This window comes from Lynx canadensis, chromosome B1, assembly GCF_007474595.2.
Source record: "Lynx canadensis isolate LIC74 chromosome B1, mLynCan4.pri.v2, whole genome shotgun sequence".
Taxonomy (NCBI): domain Eukaryota; kingdom Metazoa; phylum Chordata; class Mammalia; order Carnivora; family Felidae; genus Lynx; species Lynx canadensis.
In genome coordinates this window covers 144,570,034-144,590,235 of record NC_044306.2, presented here as the reverse complement: position 1 = coordinate 144,590,235, position 20,202 = coordinate 144,570,034, and the positions used below count along the sequence as shown (strand labels likewise).

The following is a 20,202-nucleotide window of genomic DNA, read 5'->3' as shown; positions in this document are numbered from 1 at the left end:
AGATGTGCAGTCCATGGGCAATACAAAACAGCCTTTCCCTGGACCATACTTTTTTGAGAGAGAGAGAGAGAAAGAGAGAATTCTAAGCAGGCTCCACCCTGTCAGCACAGAGCCTGATTCAGGGCTTGAACTTATGAATTGTGAGATCAAGACCTGAGCTGAGACCAAGAGTCAGATGCTTAACTGACTGAGCCACCCAGATGCCCCAATTTTACTTTTATTTTAAAAGACCGAGATTTGGGGCGCCTGGGTGGCTCAGTCTGTTAAGCGACTGACTTTGGGTCAGGTCATGATCTCACAGTCCGTGAGTTCGAGCCCCATGTCGGGCTCTGTGCTGACAGCTCAGAGCCTGGAGCCTGCTTTGGATTCTGCGTCTCCCTCTCTCTCTGCCCCTCCCCTGCTCGTGCTCTCTCCCTCTGTCTCTCAAAAAATAAATAAATGTTAAAAAAATTTTAAAAGGCTGAGATTTGTCAGACTTAGAACAGAAATTTAGCAGCTGAGGCTTGTAAGCAGAAGGAAAGGGAAAAACCTTGGTGAAACAAAAAAGCTCACAGGCATTTCTGGTGCTGTCAGTCAGTGTGCCGGAAGCCATCAGACCTTTCAAGGTCCTTCAGGCAAGGGCCAACCATCAGCCTCTGCATCTCTGGCCTGGGAGCTTTCTTCCTGGGTCCACGGAGGGCCCTGCTTGGCAGGCCAGAAATGCTGTGGAATTAACGACGCTTCCTATCATCCCTCCCAGCAGCCTTCAACTAATGAGTCTCAGGAGTTGACACAGGAAGACTCTAGTTCTCTCTGCCTTCAGGTGGGATCATTCCAAGGCAAGTGTTCTGCACTATTTCCCAGGCACCTTTTGTTGCTGGCTTAGTAGCCCCCACCCCTGCCTCTGCCTCTTTATAAGCTGCCTTCCCTTCCCTGAATTCCTTCCCCAGTCCCTCCCCACCGCCCGACTGTTTTCCCGTATTTAACAAACAAACTCCTTGCACTCAAATTCTTGTCTCCAGGTGTGATTCTGGGAGAACCCAGAAGCTGCCATTTATCTGTCAGCCTCCTCACTCCTTCCCTGGCCGTCACGGGATCTATGCCCCCTGTGTCTCCCCCGCTCAGTCTGCTATCTACAACCCTGAGGCCCTCCTGTATGGCAGCTCATACTCACTCTCATGGTTGCTGCTGGGGGTGAAGTGATCCACAAGGTAGCTGAAGAAATCATGGAGCTGCAGAAGAGTCGAAGACTTGGCTTTAGAGATGGGTGCAAAGAGAACCAGGAGGGGTCCGGGTCAGCTGCACCCTCTGGGCACCTGGCCCTTGCTGCCCATGTGCTGGAAGGCAGAGCACGAGTGACTGGGGCCCACATCCCACCGCACCTTGACCTGGTCTTGCTGTCCCGCGTACTCTATAGACTGGAAGATGCGCCAGGTGCAGTGCCGCCTCATCTCCAGGCGCGCCATGTAGCGTCGGTACCATCTCTGGATCAGGGCTGCCGCCTTGAAGGCTGTGACACAGATGGAGAAGACAGCCTGTGAGCTGGGACTCCCTGGGCCAGGGCGGAGGTGAAGGGCACCGCTCCTGTTGTAATCTGGGGACAGGATGGTGGGGAAAGCACTACCCATTGCCCCTGGGAGGAAGGATTTGCCTCACCGCTGGCTGGGGTGCTCTCTTCCCCACTCCCTCCCCCACCCCACCTTCATTCTCACCTAGTGGTTATACTAATATCACTGTAGGTTTACTGGAACTCCTACTGTCTGCTGAAAACTCTTATGTGTGAGAGGTGGAAAGGTTGGATTGCCAGGATCATCGAGAGATCTAAACTGGACAGGTTGCAAGCATGAGGCATACTTGAAGGGTGGGATAATACAGGGGTAGAGGGTGGGGAGGACATTTTGACATTCTAACAACAGACTGGATATCAAAAGATGTGGGTTCTAGGCCTGGAAATGCCCTGACCAGCTATGTGGCCTCAGGAGAATTACCTTCCTGGGACTCAGTGTCCTCATCTGAAAAGGGAATGGGCTCTCTATGACTGGGGAAAACAAACAATGGGCAAACACACAAATTACTACATACAATGTCAGGTGGCAGTAAGTGCTTGCTGGGTTCTATGCTTGCGATCTCCATACTTGTGATAGCCCTGTGGGCCTTAAGTGTCCCCCTCACCCACTATCAAATCTGCAGGCCGCCTTTGGGCTTCTCTTTTTGCCAGGGCCCGTGCTAGGTGACCGTGTTCCACAGGGTGGCATGAGTAGGTTTACTTCCTCCTAAGAGCTTTAGGACTCATGGTCAAGTCCTAGTGCCAGAGAAGAGAACAGCTGTTCACATAAATAACTAGATTCTTCTTAAGCTCCTGGGCCTGAATGTGCCACTGGTGATGAATGGAGTATTCATGGATAAAGCAGGATTAAAAAGGAAACCCTGCAGGTTAATTCAGGTCAACCTCGTGAACAGTAGACAGATAGATTTAATATATTTAGCTTGCATTAGAGAGCTAGTAGAATTCTGGCTGATTTCCTTACAAGGAAGGTTGATGGTAGAGTGAGAAAAGAGAACCAGGGGGAAACTTAAGCAAAGCTGAATTTGATTTCCTCTGATAAAAAATGTCAAACTGTAGCTACTTCTCAAAGGCCCTTACCAAATGCTAAGGCTGAAGCTCTACCTATTGAATTCTGTAAATCCATGCTCAGAACCGTGAATGAAATGTCTGGAGTAAGAGCTACAGACCCTCCAGGAACTAATGGGAAGCACAGATACATGGGCCTCGCTCACCCTAAACCTACAGCATTAGAATTTCTACAGGGATCTTCAGGTTTAACCAGCCCCACATGTGGTTCTTACATGCAGTGAAGTGTAAGCAATACTGAGGGGTATCGTGGCCACCAAGGTTCTGTGAAAATGTTGTTTGCTAACACGTTGCTTCAACATTTAAAGGCAAAGGCTGCCAACTGGATATACTTCTATCCTCAGTCTTGCTTGACTCCGTAGGGCAGGAGGACACCCAATGGCTCTTTCTCATTCTTTTTTTCTCCCTCTCAGTCCTGGCAGGGATCTGGGTTAACTGAGATAGGGGCTGAGAGGTGCAGGATAGTCTAAGTCCCTCTGCCCTCTCCTTTCCAACAGCACAATACAACATGCTTGGGCTCCTCTTACTCCAGCTTTGTGTAGACTAGATCTGAGGGTACAAGACACCTACCTGTTAAAACCCCCTATTAACAACAAGGCAACTACATGAAGAGAGACAGAGGTCAAAGGTCACCAAGGCACCAGCGAGTGAATCAAAAGCTGACTTAGAAGTAGAACCTCCTTGGGGCACCTGGGTGGCTTAGTCAGTTAAGCATCTGGATCTTGATCTCAGCTCAGGTCACCATCTCGTGGTTTGTGAGCTAGAGCCCTGCATCAGTCCCTGTGCTGAACGTGTGGAGCCTGCTTGGGATCCTCTCTCTCCCTCTTTCTCTGCCCCCCCACTGCTCTCTCTCTCTCTCTCTCTCTCTCTTCCCAAATAAATATGTTGACGAAGAAAGAAAGAAAGAAAGAAAGAAAGAAAGAAAGAAAGAAAGAAAGAGGAGGGAGGGAGGGAGGGAGGGAGGGAGGGAGGAAGGAAGGAAGGAAGGAAGGAAGGAAGGAAGGAAAGAAAGAAAGAAAGAAAGAAAGAAAGAAAGAAAGAAAGAAAGAAAGAAAGAAAGAAAGAAAGAACCATCGGGTGTCTGGCTGGCTCAGTCAGTACAGCATGCACAGTACAGCATGCAACTTTTGATCTTGGGGTTGTGAGTTCAAGCCCTACATTGGGTGTAGTGACTACTTTAAAAATAAAATTTTGAAAAAAATTCAAAAACAAGTAGAGCCTCCAGTTCCAGCTGCCCACAGAATCATGGGCAAACCACCCAACTGGGCTCTCTGCAAATTCCTGACCCACAAAATTATGAGCAGATAAAATGATTGTCTCCAGCCACCAAGTTCTCCGATAGTTTGTTATGCTGCAACAGATAATTGGGACAGGAATCATATAAATGCTTTACAAAGTTATAAAACAAATTTAAAACAAAATGAAAACAAAATGAAAAAAAATGAAACAAAATGAAAAAAAAGAAAAAAAATGAAAAAGATAAATACATAAAATAAAACAAAATGAACAACAAATCAATCTCCAAAGATTAAAAGCAAAAGTTAAACAAGTGAATCTAACCTTATATAAGTTAGAAACACAGAAAGGAGTTGCTTCAAATGACTTAAGAATTCAGTAATTTGTATGTCCCTAGTGGATATATATCCAAAGGACAAAATGAACTACAAAGAAATCTTAAGAAATTTTCAGGGGCACCTGGGTGGATCAGTCATTTGAGCATCTGACTTCGGCTCAGCTCATGACCTCACGGTTCACAAGTTCCAGCCCCACACTGGGCCTGCTGCTGTCAGCACAGAGTGGAAGATCCTCTGTCTCCCTCCTCTCTGACCCACCCCTGCTCACACTCTCTCTCAAAAATAGATAAATATTAAAAAAAAGAATTTTTAGTAATCACATTGTTTATACTAGTATTGTTATTATTCGGAAACTATTATTTATACATGGGAGGATAAAGTAATACTATTAAAATAAAGTAAATAAATAAGTAATAAATAAATAAATAAATAAAACTATTAAAATACTATTAAAATAATACTATTTTAATGCTGTTAGGGAAAAAAGATTAAAAAAAATTTTTTTTAATGTTTATTTTGAGAGAGAGAGAGGCGGGGGGTGGGGTGAGGAGGGGCAGAGAAAGAGGGAGACACAGAACCTGAAGCAGGCTCCAGGCTCTGGACTCTCAGCACAGAGCCCAATGTGGGGATCAAACTCAGAAACCATGAGATCATGACCTGAGCCGAAGTCGGACTTAGTCTTAACTGACTGAGCTACCCGGACACCCCATGGACAAAAGATTTTTAATAAAGAGCTATATATAAATATAACATCAAGGTTGTTAAGTAAAAATACTGTGTTTCTAAATATAAATTAGTCATGCTGGGGTTTTTTCTAAATAATACATATTTCTGTATCTGTTCATTGAAAAATTATAGAAAGATATAGGCCAACTGGAAGCAAGGGGACACCCCACACCCTAAAGAAGAAGTTACTCCAGGGCCAAAAATGTGCAAGATGAGCCTGGGACATATTGCCAAACTAGAAAGTAAGGAAGCCATGAGCTTACAGACATGCATCAGCCCACATAAACAAAGTGTTGTCATGATTTCCTTTGCTTTCCTCCTACGTCTTTGGCTGCCTGTCTTCAGTCTCCTTTGTTGACTTATCCTCTTCCACCTAGTGCTTAAGCCCTGGAGTCCTTCATGGCTCTGTCCTAAGCCCAGGTCTCTGATCCACCTTTACTCTCCCTCTAGGCTACTTCAGAGACCCCCCACGGCCTCAACCACCATGTAACACTCTGAATGTTTTCCAACGTTTATCTCTCCAGCCCAACCTCACCTCCAAAATCCAGATGTGAATACGCAACTGCCTACTCAGTCCTTCCACCTGCATATCTCACGGCCACCTCAACCCCAGCATAAACTCACCATCTTCTCTCTAGTCAAAGTTGCTTCTCCTCCACTATCTTTACGCCAGTAATTGGCATTATTGACTGCCCAGTTTTGCTGGCTGGAAAACTGGAAGTCATTTTTGATCCACCCTTCTCCCTCACTCCATACATCTACTCAGTTGGGTCCTGTCAGTTCCACCTCCTAACTATTGTTAGAATTCACCTTCTCTCCATCTCTGCTGCCAATAACTTGGGACTAAGGCAGCATCATCTCTTGCTTAGATGACTTTAGTAGCTTTCAGACTGTTCCTTCTTCTACTTTTACTCTCTCCCTTCTTTCTTCACAGAAGCCAGAGGTCTTTTGATACGTAAATCTTAATATGAACTCCCTATTTTGAATTCATCAATGGTTCTTCATGCCCTTAAGATAAGATTTAAAATCCTATAGACCCTGAGCGATCTGGGCTTTGCCTACCTCAGCAGCCTCATGTTATGCTGTTCTCCATCTTGTTCACTTCAGACGATTCAGTTCCTCAAACATGCCTCACTTCTTTCTAGCTCATGATCTTTGTACATACTGAACCCTCTACCTGAAATGCTCTTTCATCTACTTTTTGCCCAACTTTATTTCAATCACTTGTACATGTATAATCTGGGATAAACCCTTGTGGACAACACTGATTCCTTCAGGTCAAATATAGTTCACCAACTCCTAAGATATTCAGCTGACATTCTGGTGATCTTGTCACAAGGAGGAGAAGCTGATTTTCAAGGGTTGCCTGAGGAGAAATAAAATGGTTTCCTTATTCTATTCTGAGAACCCCCTCCCCATGCAATGTAGATTTGGGGATACTCACAGCTAGTTTGGAAGATGGGAAACACATACCTTTCTCTGCATTCTGGAAAGCAAAATGATGTTGGGTTGAGGTACCACTTCCCATAGTGTATGTACAAGGTTTCTGCAGGACGCAGACAGCAGGTCTGAGGGAGAGTCAATTGTTTGCTGACAAAAGGAAGAGGGAATCTGAAATAAGGGAATTCAGGCAGAGTATTAGTTCAGATAGACCAAGTCATCTATGGACCTCATCTCCCACATCATAAAAAATGTGGGACTATCATATGACAGCACCCTCCCCACCTCTATGATGTCAGTGCATGAGATGTTCCCCCCTGCAAATTCCCTCCATGTGTCATCTCACATCTCTCCCATGTTCCCAGCCTTTCTACTAGCTTTTTCCTTTTCAATTTAGAAGCGTACTGAAGTCTCTTTTCTTATAATCGCAAAGCACTTCACCACCACAACCACCACCACCGTCATTATCATCATCATCATTACCCTTTGACTCCTATATCCCTCTAGCTATAAGCCAGCCTCCCTTTTCTTCTCATTCAGATTTCTCTTAAGTAGACTACATATTTTCTGCCTAATCCCTCTTAAAACCACTTTTTACATCTTCTCTATTGATCAAAACCTTTCATGCTGGTGCCTCTAATTCCTTTGTCTTTTTAGTCCTTACCTTGCCCAAATAGCAAAGCCATGTGTCTCCACAAGTCCCACCTTGATCAAAATTCTACTCCTTGAGTTTCCACGATGCCAGATTCCCTCACGTTTGCTCCTTCCTCTCTGACTACTCTTCCTCCTTCTTGAGCTGACTTTCCACTGTCGATCGTTGTTTTTTGTTTTTTTTTTTTTTCAACGTTTATTTATTTTTGGGACAGAGAGAGACAGAGCATGAACGGGGGAGGGGCAGAGAGAGACGGAGACACAGAATCGGAAACAGGCTCCAGGCTCTGAGTCATCAGCCCAGAGCCTGACGCGGGGCCCAAACTCACGGACCGCGAGATCGTGACCTGGCTGAAGTCGGACACTTAACCGACTGCGCCACCCAGGCGCCCCTCCACTGTCGATCCTTTAAATGTCAATTTTTATTTGTATTCTAGTCTCAAACGTCAGATCTCCTCACTTGGAACATACTTCCTGGATGATTGAATGAATATTCACACATTCAACTATTATTTCCTACTGCTCAAATCTATATCTCCATCATGGATCATCCATATACATCAGCCCCATATACTCAGCTTCCTGCTAACCTTTCACTGGGGTGCCTCAGACTCCATGTACCACAAACAGAACTCATCTTCCCAAAAGCCTACTCCTCAAGCCTCATCTCTCTTCTCTACTTTCCTCAAACTGCTCTTTGACCACCATGACCTATGTGTTTTTGTTCTGACCTGGAATGTTCTTCCTCTCCCATCCCTCTTGGCTAACTTGGCTAACTTTACTCATTCCTTAAGGCTCACTTTGGGCATCACTTTAGGGAAGCCAGTTTGACAGGCCCCTCCTGTGAGTTCTTGAATAACCTATTCACATCTCCATTACTGAGGTAAGATATTATACTTCCCTATTTTGTGTCTCTCTACCATTAAACTACCAGTTGCTTGAGAGCAAAGGCTGTGTGTGAGCAAATTCATCATTATATATCTAGAAATTAGCATGGGCTTGGCATGTGGCAGAGATTCAATAAATATTAATTGAATAGATTTATTTATTTATTTTTACCATTTATTTATTTATTGACACATTCATTTTTACACAGTAAAGATCAATCTTTTCCTAGCTCTTCTTCAGGAAGCAATCTGAGATGTACTGACTTAATGTTGAGAGTGGATTCCACTTTTTTTTTTTTTTTTTTTTTTTTACTGTTTATTTATTTCTGAGAGAGATAGAATGAGTGCGGGAGAGGCAGAGAGAGAGGGGCATAGAGAATCCCACACAGGCTCTACACTACCAGCTCAGAGCCTGACACAGGGCTCAAACTCACAAACCATGAGATGATGACCTGAGCCAAAGTCAGACGCTTAACTGACTGAGCCACCCAGGTGCCTATGGATTCCATTTCTATATTTTTCCCCCTAACCTCACATCTACCCTACTCTACTTCCTCTATTTTTAAAGGTTATTGTCTTGGGGATTGTCAAAAAGTTGTTATCTTTTCCCTTGCAAATCAAAGAAAAGTCTCACCTTGCTTGTGTTGGTTAGCTTACTTTGACTAAATGATCAAAGACAAAAAGACTATGATCTCTTTTGTGTGTGTGTGTGCAAAATGATTCCCAGATGTAAGAGATACCATAAAACCAGAACCTGAGTATGGGTCAAAGCGAATAGCCATCATGACCAAATCAACCCAACTTTCTCCAGATAACTTGCACAGTTTTAGAGCTAAAAGGGGTATCAGTAATGACTGAGTCCACCAGTGACTCACTTACAACTTGTTTTGATCATTGGTAACTTGCCTGTAGAGCCATGTTGTGTCCTAAAGTGTTTCTGTTTTGGAAGCATACAGGTGCAGGTGAGAATTTCAGATCAGCTTCTCACTAGACCTTGGTCACTTAACCTCTCATAGACTCAGTTTTCTCCTCTGTATATATGAGAGTAATAAATAACTATTTAAAGAGTTCTCAGTATATGGTAGAATCTCAATACATGTTGATAGATTGGATCTGATATATTTATTTTACAATATCAATAACCAAAAACATGTCCCTGGCTCAGATTTAGGAAGCAGAAAAAGACATACTATCTCAATACAGCATTGTTATAAACTGTATGTGTCCCCCATAAATTCACAAATTGACTTTCTAACTCCCAGTGTGATGTTATTTGGAGGTGGAGCTTTTGGGAGGTTATTAGGTTTAGGTGAGGTCATGAGGGTGGTAACCACATGATGGGATTAGTGTCCTTATAAAAAAAAAAAAAGAGGAAGAAAGATTAGATTTCTCTCTCTCTCTCTCTCTCTCTCTCTCTTTCTCTCTCTCTGTGTGTGTGTGTGTGTGTGTGTGTGTGTGTGTATGTGTGTGTCATGTGAACAAGGTGGTGGCCATCTGCAAGCCAAGAAGAGAGCACACAACACAAATCAAATCTGCTGGCATCGTGATCCTGGACTACTCAGCCTCCAGAACTGTGATAAATAAATGTATGTTGTTAAGCCACTCACCTGTGGCATTTTGTTCCAGCACCCCTAGCTGACCAAGACAAGCAGAAACCAATAGGATGGATACTGATTATTTCTGGGTCAAAGATGGTTATTATTAAATTATTCCTCTTTTCCCCTTCAGGCACCTTGTTTCTTATGAGTTTATAAATCCAAAAATGGTGGCAGAATAAGACAACTTTGTCTATCACCTACCCTATAAAAAAAAAGCCATTGAGATAGAAGTATGATGTTGCCATGGTGTGAGAGAGGAATAACTATCAGGGACCAATAAACTATTTGAAATAACCTGCAGGGGTGAAAGAAATGAAGGCTCTCCTCAGGCAGCACATCCAGTTATAATTAATTCTGGTCATCAAGGACAAAAAGGATGTGCCTTCATATATCGTGGAAGGGGACAGGGAGCACCCAGATATCAGGACGGGACTCCGTGATCTCATCTGTTTCTTGTCTGTGAATTGGTGGTAGTAACTCCATTACACGGTTATGACAAGGGGAAGATGAGGTTATATGTGAAGAGAACTTTGCAAATGTTTGTCATTGGCATTAAAAACCATAAATGAGGAACCTTTTTAAATGACACTCTCAGAATCTCTTAAAATATATCTCTCCCCAAAATAATAAGCACCTTAAATATTTTATCAGCACAGAATTAACAAAATACATCATGGGGCATTAAAAGGGGAATGGAATAGCATTCAGCCCTGACAAAGAACACAGCAAATCAGTATGTAATGGCATGAAAATATCCCCAAGATACATCAATGCATGAAGAAAAGCAAATTGCAGAATAGTATGCCTAATATGATCTCATCTATATTAAAAAAGTATCAGTAAGTATACAATCAAATAGCATACACCAAATTGTTAATAGTGATTATCTCTGCAGAATGGGCTTGTGTGACAAACTTTCATTTTTAACTTACTCTATTATAACTTTGATAATTAAAAATCAAGAAATCACATTTTTCAAAAAAATTTCCATATAAGAAAGAAATTAAAAAGTGGTTCTGACTAAATAGGTATTACCTATGGCTGTCTTAAGAGAAGAAACTGATATTATTTACAGACCTGTAAAGAGCATTCTAAAAGTAAGCAGTAGAAAGGAGAACTAAAATAATTCTCAAGGGAAAAAAGGAAAGCTTCGTAAAACCAAACATGAAAAATGAGCTTGATGTAGACTCAGACTGTTGAACTGACACCTTTTGGTAATGACTAATTACTTTTCCTGCTGGTGATCCATCCCCCCTCCAGTGAGCCATCTTCTCAGGTAAATAGCACATGTACATCATATGGGTGAGACCCCTGTCCTTCTAGGATTTGCCTTAGTACCATCCATATTTGACATTATCATTTAAAAAAAAATGTTGGTAATTGTTTATCTTCCCCCAAATGAACCTCAAAATACACATAGCAAAGACCCTCCCTGGGTGAGTTGATAATAGGGGCTTTCTCTTACCTCTATCCTCAAACCAAACCTGTACTATTTCCCGTGTAAAAACATACATTTGTTGCCCTCCTTTCTGTGCTTTAGGTGAGAAAGAAAGCTCTTACCTTCTTTGGTATTCTTTACTACAACACACAAGGAGGCAGAAACCTCTTTAACACACAGGTGTGACCCCCCCATCCTGTCTTCTGAGTTGGCTGAGGGATCCCTGGCTGATGTAGTTTCTTCCAGGCCTGTAAGTGTGATAAGTAAGGCCCACACCCACCCTGGCATACCTTGTCCCAGAAAGGCAGCGGTGACATCCACAGCCGTGGCCAAGCCTTCAGGGCTCCCCACCTCACATCAGTAGGCACCTCTTGACCTTCATCAGATCAGGCCTGTGAGGAGGATGTGAAGGGAGAGATGGCATAGTCAGGGTGACTCCCTCACACGTAGGCCCCACTCCTGAAGACAGTCTTTCCTCTGCTCTCTCCCGCCCTGGCCCCACGTCTAAGCCTTCTTACTCCCCTGGATTAGGAGGCTGTGTTTCTCAAGCCACATCTGCGTAGCCTGAGCTCCTTAACCCAGAAACAGAGGAGTTCTGACAGCACAGGGCCTGGGGCTCAGAGCAGGTCTGGCACACGGCGGTGGGGGGGGGGGGGTCTCTGCTGTCCCACGGGAGTCCCACAGGAGACTAGGCACTCTTTCTCATGGCTGGCTTTCCTCTGTTCACAAAACATGATGGAAACACCTCGCCTTTTCCTGTTTACTTCTCCTACTCTTGCTGACTTTCCTTAGGATATAACATAAACTATTAATATACTGAAATATTAATCACTATTCCCAGGCAACTTACATTTTCAATTAATCTAAGATGCTTACGTGTATGCTGGTAGGTACTAACTATGCCATTGGAATCTGCAAAGAAATTTACATTTTGTTTATCTGCATCCATTTCGTAGGTCAAGCTTGTTGTTATGCTATTCAAATCCTCTTTATCCTTATGGATTCTTCCCGATCTGCTCATCTTTGAAAAAAATGTTTCGAAGATTTCTGTGATAAGTACAGACTTAGCAATTTATCCTTGTATTTCTGAATCTTTGCATTATAGTTTTTGTAGCTCTGTAGTAAAATATATATTGAATCATATAAAATTGCCATTATATATTTATATAATTATAATACATGAAGGCGTATGGATGTTTTATTTTCTTGCTAGAGGGTGGTTTATCAAAATAAAATATCACTCTGCCAAAATCCATTTTGGCTTGAATTCTCTTTTGTCTGATACTGGTATTTTCACATTGACTCACTTTTGTTAGGGATTGACTGCTAACATTTTTTCCCCCCAAATTCGCTAAAAGTCAAAAGACTGATAAAATCCTAGGGGTGCCTGAGTGGCTTATTCAGTTAAGTGTCTGGCTCTTGATTTTGGCTCTGATCACGATCCCACAGTTCATAGGATGGAGCCCTGCACTGGGCTCTGTGCTGACAGCACGGAGCCTGCTTGGGATTCTTTCTCTCCCTCTCTGCCCCTCCCCCACTATCTCTCTCTCTCTCAAAATAAATAATTAAAAAAATAAAGGTAAAATTAAAAAAACTTAAAAAAAGATTAATAAAATCCTGTATTATTGACAGTATGAGAAAAGGAGCCTCTCCATACACTACTGATGGGAATGTAAATTCACTTTGTTGTAGTTAATTAAGCTAGATTAAATTTTAATTGTGATTTCTTAAAGTATGCAGTTAAATAATTTATTTTTAGCTGAAAAATAGTACATTCTTTTAAAAATATTTTTTATCTGAATACCGTTGATGAACAATGTTAAATTAGTTTTAGGTGTACAACATAGTGATTCAACTTCTCTATACATTATGTTGTGCTCACCACAAGTGCTGCTACCCTCTGTCCCCATACAACACTATTACAATACCGTTGACTATATTCCCTATATTGTGCCTCTTCCTTTCATGACTCATTCATTCCATAACTAGAAACCTGCATCTCTTACTCCCGTTTACCCATTTTGCCCATCTTCCACACCTTTCCTCTCTGGCAACCATCAGTTTGTTCTCAATATTTATAGCCTGATTCTGCTTTTTGTTTATTTGTTTTGTTTTTTATATATGATGGAAATCATATGGTATTTGTCTTTCTCAATATGACTTATTCCACTTAGTCCAATACCTTTGGTTCATCTATGTTGTTTCAAATGGCACAATCTCATTCTTTTTTTATGGCTCTGTAATATTCTGTTATATATATATATATATATATATATATACACACACACACACACACACTTATCTTCCTTGCCCATTCATCTATCCATAGACACTTAGGTTGCTCCCACATCTTGGTTATTGTCAATAATATTGCAATAAATACAGGGGTAAATATATCTTTACAAATTAGTGTTTTCATTTTCTTTTGGGTAAATACCCAACAGTGGAATTATTGGATTATATGGTATTTCTAGTTTTTATTTTTTTAGGGACCTCCACAATGTTTTCCACCGTGGCTGTACCAATTTACATTCCCAACAACAGGGTACAGGGGCTCCTTTTTCTCTACATTCTCACCAATGCTTGTTATTTCTTCTTTTTGATTTTAGACATTCTGACAGATGTGAGGTCATATCTCATTATGGTTTTGATTTGCAGTTCTCTGATTATTAGTGATGCTGAACATCATTTCATGTGTCTGTTGCCCATCTGGATGTCCTTTTTGGAAAAATGTCTATTCAGGTCTTCTGCCCATTTTTTTTTAATGGGGGGGGGGGGGGAGGAGAGTAAATGCAAGTGGGGGATGGGGCAGAGGTAGAGAGAGAATCTCAAGTAGGGTCCACACCCATCATGGAGCTGGCCACAGGGCTCAATCCCACAATGGTGAGATCATGACCTGAGCCGAAATCAAGAGTCAGATGCTTAACTGAGCTACCTAGGTCCCCCAGGTCTTCTGCCCATTTTTTAATTGGATTGTTTTTTTGATGTTGAGTTGTATAAGTTATTTTTATATTTTGGATGTTAACCCCTTATCAGATATATCATTTGAAAATATCTTCTCCTATTCAGTGAGCTGTTCTTTGTTTTGTTGATCGTTTCCTTTGCTGTGCAGATTTTTATTTTGATATGATTTGTTTTCGTTTCCCTTGCTTTGAGAGATAGATCTAGAGAAAAAAAGTTGCTATGGCCAATGTCAAAGCAGTTACTGCCAACGTTGTCTTCCAGGATCTTTATAGTTTCAGGTCTCACATTAAGGTCTTTAAATCCATTTCGAATTTATTTTTGTGTATGGTGTAAAAAAAGTGGGCCAGTTTCATTCTTTTGCATGTAGCTGTCCAGTTTTCCCAGCACCATTTATGGAAGAGAATGTCTTTTCCCTGTAAGTATATTCTTTTTTTTTTTTTTTTAAGTTTTACGTATTTATTTTGAGAGAGAAAGAGACAGTGTGAGCGAGGGAGGGGTAGAGAGAGAGGGAGAGAGAGAGAATTCCAAGCAGACTCTGCACTGTCAGCACAAAGCTTGACACGGGGCTTAAACCCATGAAACCGTGAGATCATGACCTGAGCCGAAACTGAGTCGGACACTTCTGAGTCACCCAGGAGCCCCACCCATTAGTATATTAGTATATTGTTACCTCCTTTGTCATAGATTAATTGACCAAATAAGTGTGTATTTATTTTTGGGCTCTCTATTCTGTGCCATTGATCTAGGTGTCTATTTTTGTGCCAGCACCATACTGTTTTGTTAACTGCAGGTTTGTAGTACATCTTGAAATCTGAAATTGTGATACCTCAAGCTTTGTTCTTCTTTCTCAAGATCACTGTGGCTGTTTGGGGTCTTCTGTGATTCTATAAAAATTCTAGTATTATTTGTTCTAGTTTTGTGAAAAATGCTGTTTTCAATTCATTTACAAATGAATATGTAATGAAATGCTGTTTTCAATTCATTACAAATGTAATATGTAAACCCTTTGATCTAGAAATTCCACTTTTAAGTATTCTATAGAAATATACACCCACACACCTGTTGGGATGAGCACTGGGTGTTGTATGGAAACCAGTTTGACAATAAATTTCATATTAAAACAAATACACCCACATAAAAAGTATATAAGGACTTTCATTACCATATTGTTTATGATCATGAAAAACTGGAAACTTAAAAATCCATAAATTGAAGAATGGGTAAACAAGTTTTTGTATATTCTTACAGGGGAATCCTATGTAGTCATTTAAAAAAATATAGCTCAGTATCCTCTGTCATGAAAAGATGTTCATATGTTTTGTTATGTGAACATGGCAAGTTGCTGAAATATATCATCTAACCTCATTTTGAAAAAAAATTTGTTTTGTGAATCATGTTTTCTAGTTTCTGGATTGACTTTGACATCTTGGGACCTTGCTGTCCCAAGCAAGGCAATGCCCTTCCCAGGGTCAGCTGATTCCAGCCTATGGCAAAGGACTGTGAACTAGCTTTTCATAAGCAGTCCACCCATAACAGAGTCCACATCCCCCAACCATGGCCTTTAAGAGATTTTACACCCAGGAACACTATTCCCCTGCTCTCAATACCCAGAGCCACTACCCAGACAACTTAGGGTAGTTCCTATACCCTAGAGCTGATGAAATTATTCAAAATGGCCAATCCTAGACCTGTCTAACCTGCTCACCCTGTGTCAACATACATTCCTTCCCTCAAAACCCACAAAAAGGCTCAACAGTTTCTCCATTCTCTCTGCCTGTGACCAATCTTGGTATTCTTTCCTGTGGCCCTGTAGGCACCTGCTGTGTCCTCTTCTTCTTGGGAGCTGTAAGTAACATACTATCTAGTAGCAAATCATCCCCTGATCTGTTAGCCTCACCAGACATGAATAAAATCTACATTTAAAAATATATATGCATTGGGGCGCCTGAGTGGTTCAATCAGTTAAGCGACCGAGTCTTGATTTCAGCCCAGGTCATGATCTCACAGTTCATGAGTTCGAGCCCTGCATCAGGCTCTGCACAGTGCAGAGCCTGATTGGGGTTCTTTCTGTCCTTCTCTCTCTGCCTCTCCCCCGCTCATGCTCTCTCAAAAACAAATAAACATTAAAAAAATTAAAATTATATATACATTGAGATTGCAATCAAGATGGCGGAGCAACATGGAAATCTTCAGCTTGTCTCGTCCCTAAAACGCAGCTAGATTAGCACCAAACCATTTTGCACACCTCAGAAATTGATCTGAGGATTAACACAACAATCTGCATAACTTGAGCCACAGAACTCAGAAGCTACATGGTGTGGAGAGGTGAACAGGGAAAGAGAAAAACCGTGGAGGGTAGGGGGCTATTTCTGCAGAGAAAGGACAGAGAAAGGGGGAGAGTGCGCTCATCAAGAGAGTGCAAGGAAACACTCCCCCAAAAGTTGCTGGAGAGAAAGAGAAAGAGTGAAAACACTTTCAGGGAACTGAACAAGAAATCTGTTCCCCCAAAACACTGATGGGAAGAAAGGAGAGGGTTTCAATACCACCAGGATTCTATAAACAGTGGAGCACAGAGTCTGAAGTTCCGGAGCCCAGTGCCTGGCAGTGCTCTGATGAGAACGGAGGGTGAATCCCTGGGAGCAGGCAGCAGGTTCTGATGGGTCCATGTACCACACAGGGAGATATGGTTCCCCTGCTTGGAGTGCATTTGGTGCAGGTCATATGGCCTCCCCACGGGCAAAAGTCCGAGTGGACCCCAGAGCGCAGCCACATTTGCTGGTATTAGGACAAAGACACCAGAGGGTGGTGAAACTTAGTGCTGGCTGTGTGTTGTGATTTGCCATAATCTCTGAATCTCTGCTGCTGTGCTATCACATGAACATTTTCTGGGGCAAGCCAGCACCAGGCCATTGCTCAGTGAGATCCTCCCCCAGAGTTGGTGTGGGTCCAAGCCACATTGGTCTCTGAAGTATGGGGATTTGAAACATAACCCCATCTGAGATGCAACTATGGAGGGAGGTGTTGCCTGGCAGGTGACAGCTTGTACCTGGTACAAGACAGAGGCGGGGACTGGACGGAGGCCTGAGACAAATGAGGAGTGCTTGACTGCAGGTTGGTGACAGCACAAAGTTCCTGTGCCAGAGACTAGGGAGCTGGGTGAGGCCATTTCCACCTCTCATGTTCATGTGCGCTACACTGATCCACCCCAGTAAGCTAAGCAGAGCCCCCTAGTGGAGAATGGAGCCATTACACCAAGCCCCGCCCAACTGCGCCCTCCAAGCACATCCCCTATAAGACCAGCACAAGTCCCTCCACCTGCTTAGTGTACAGACTCGCGAGTGCTTCATAGTTTCAATTATGGGGGAAACTGGATACAACTTCATTTGGGTTTTATTGTTTGCTGGTTCATTTATTCATTTTTTTTTTTTTGCTTCTCTTTTTGTTTAAATTGAAAAGATAAAGTTATTAATAGTAGAAAAATATAAGGTCATATTTGTTCTATCTAAACTAACACTGAAATAATTCTGTTGCACTTTCACCATGTAACAGGATGCTAAATGAGATTTTTCCTATCTCACTTTTGGCTAGGTTCCTTAGACAACAGGTACCAACTACTCCTAAGGTCCAAGGTGGTGGTATGGTGAAAATATACATATTTGATTTTGTCCCAGGTTCCTGACACAGAGCTTCAAAAACCCTTGGATTTCCTAAGTCTCTGTTTGTCATGCAAGTCCCTTTGGACCATAGCAGAGTTTATACTCGCAAATTTACTCATGGGGGTGGGAGGAGGGCTGGGCAGTGCAGCTAGATAGCTTCACGACAGAAAGTCGGGCTGCCAGAGAAACCAACCCCGTGACTGGAAGTTAGAATTTTCAGTCCCACTCACCACAACCTGTAGGGAGGAGAAGGGGACTAGAGATTAAGTTCAATGATGTGGCCAATGAGCATGTCTATGGAAAAAAACAAAAAACAAAAACCTTAGATAATAACTCTCAACAGTGAGGCTTGGAGATCTTACCAGTTAATGAACATACTGATATGCTGGGTAAGTGGCATGCCTGGAGAGGGCATGGAAGCTCTGGGCTCAGGACTCCTCCAGACTCTGCCATCCTGAGTATCAGTCTATTTGACTGTTCATTTGTATCCTAATAAAACTGTCACTGTAAATAAAATAAAATAAAGTAAAAAATAAATTAAAATTAAAAAGTAATAAAAAATAAATTACAAAAATAAAAAAAATAAATTTTAAAATTATACATATATATGGATATATGGATACATATATATGTATGTAATTATACATCTATGTATAATTTTTAATTTATTTTATTTATATTTTATTATATATTTTATTATGTTTTATATAATATATATTCATATATATTGTTATATTTATTATATATTTATAAATTTTATAAATATTTATATATTATATATTTATAAATAGCATAGATTTATATTTATATTATAATATTTATATATTATATATTTTATATATTATATATATTTTTTATTATATATAGAGAGAGAGAGTGAGGGAGAGAGACAGAGAACAGAGAGGGAGATAGGGAGAGTTATCTCTAGGGAATGCTACTGAGGAGAGTGCAGTCTATAACTGGGGAAGACAGGTACAGGATTATACTATGTACTGTTTGATTAATTTTTATAGGAGGTATATGTTACTCGTATACTTAAAATATTTTCAAAATCAACTCTCTCCACCTCCTATGCAACCACTGCAGGCCAAGCCATGTCAATTTTCTTTTTTTTTTTTATTTTTTTATTTTTTTTTTTTATTTTTTTTCAACGTTTATTTATTTTTGGGACAGAGAGAGACAGAGCATGAACGGGGGAGGGGCAGAGAGAGAGGGAGACACAGAATCGGAAACAGGCTCCAGGCTCTGAGCCATCAGCCCAGAGCCTGACGCGGGGCTCGAACTTACGGACCGCGAGATCGTGACCTGGCTGAAGTCGGACACTTAACCGACTGCGCCACCCAGGCGCCCGCCATGTCAATTTTCTAAAAACACTTATTAAAATGTTTTTCAGCATTTAAAAAAATTTATTGTGATAAGAACACTTAATATGAGCTCAACCCTCTTAACAAATTTTTAGGTGTAAAATACAGTATCATTAAGTTACCATAATATAGTATATAGGCACAATGGTGTACATTGGGTCTCTAGAACTTACTCAAATTGCAGAACTTCCCCCTAGCCTTGGCTTCTTTGAGTCTATTTTTTAAATCTATCTATCTATCTATCTATCTATCATCTAACATCTTTATTTTTTAATTTAAATCTAAGCTAGTTAACATATAGTATAATAATGATTTCAGAAATAGAACTTAGTGATTCGTCACTTACACATAACACCAAGTGCTCATCCCAACAAGTGTCTTCCTTAATGCCCATCACCCATTTAGCACATCACCCATCCAACACCCCGCCAGCAACCCTGTTTGTTCTCTGTATTTAAGTTCTCTTATGGTTTGTCTCCCTCTCTATTTTTATATTATTTTTGCTTCCCTTCCCCTATGTTCATCTATTTTGTTTCTTAAATTCCACATGTGAGTGAAATCATGATATTTCTCTTTCTCTGAGTGACTTATTTAGCTTAGCATAATACTCTATTCCATCCATGTTGTTGCAAATGGCAAGATTTCATTCTTTTTGATTGCCAAGTAATATTCCATTGTATATATATACCACATCTTCTTTATCCATTCATCTGTCGATGGACATTTGGGCTCTTTCCATACCTTAGCTACTGTCAATAGTGCTGCTATAAACATTGGAGTTCATGTGCCCCTTTGAATCAGCATTTTTATATCCTTTGGATAAATACCCAGTAGTGCAATTGCTGGGTTATAGGGTAGTTCTATTTTTAATTGTTTGAGGAACCTCCATATTGTTTTCCAGATGGCTGCACCAGTTTGCATTCCCACAAGCAGTGCAAAAGTGTTCCTCTTTCTGTGCATCCACGCCAACATCTGTCATTGCCTGAGTTGTTAATGTTAGCCATTCTGATAGGTGTGAGGTGGTATCTCACTGTGGTTTTCATTTGTATTTCCCTGATGATGAGTGATGTTGAGCATCTTTTTATGTGTCTGTTAGCCATCTGGATGTCTTCTTTGGAAAAGTGTCTATTCATGTCTTTTGCCCATTTCTTCACTGGATTATTTGGGGATTTTTGGTGTTGAGTTTGCTAAGTTCTTTATAGATTTTGGATACTATCCCTTTATCTGATATGTCATTTGTAAAATATCTTCTCCCATTCTGTCATTGCCTTTCAGTTTTGTTGTTTCCTTTGC

The 20,202-nt window shown here is 41.2% G+C and overlaps 1 protein-coding gene across 3 annotated transcripts in view; it reads right to left on the bottom strand.

Annotated features, from left to right (window-relative positions):
• The window catches only part of PPEF2 (protein phosphatase with EF-hand domain 2), a 50,482-nt gene extending 32,435 nt beyond the window's left edge, over nt 1-18,047 (bottom strand). For all 3 annotated transcript variants that reach the window (XM_032592969.1, XM_032592967.1, XM_032592968.1), the window contains exons 1-5: nt 17,908-18,047; nt 11,216-11,317; nt 6,385-6,522; nt 1,362-1,489; nt 1,154-1,211 (exon numbers count right to left, since the gene is read on the bottom strand). In XM_032592969.1, the coding sequence (XP_032448860.1) occupies nt 1,154-1,211; nt 1,362-1,489; nt 6,385-6,439 (241 nt within the window). In that variant the 5' untranslated portion in view covers nt 6,440-6,522; nt 11,216-11,317; nt 17,908-18,047. The remainder of the gene's footprint in view (nt 1-1,153; nt 1,212-1,361; nt 1,490-6,384; nt 6,523-11,215; nt 11,318-17,907) is intronic.
• Between the last annotated feature and the right edge of the window lie 2,155 nt (nt 18,048-20,202).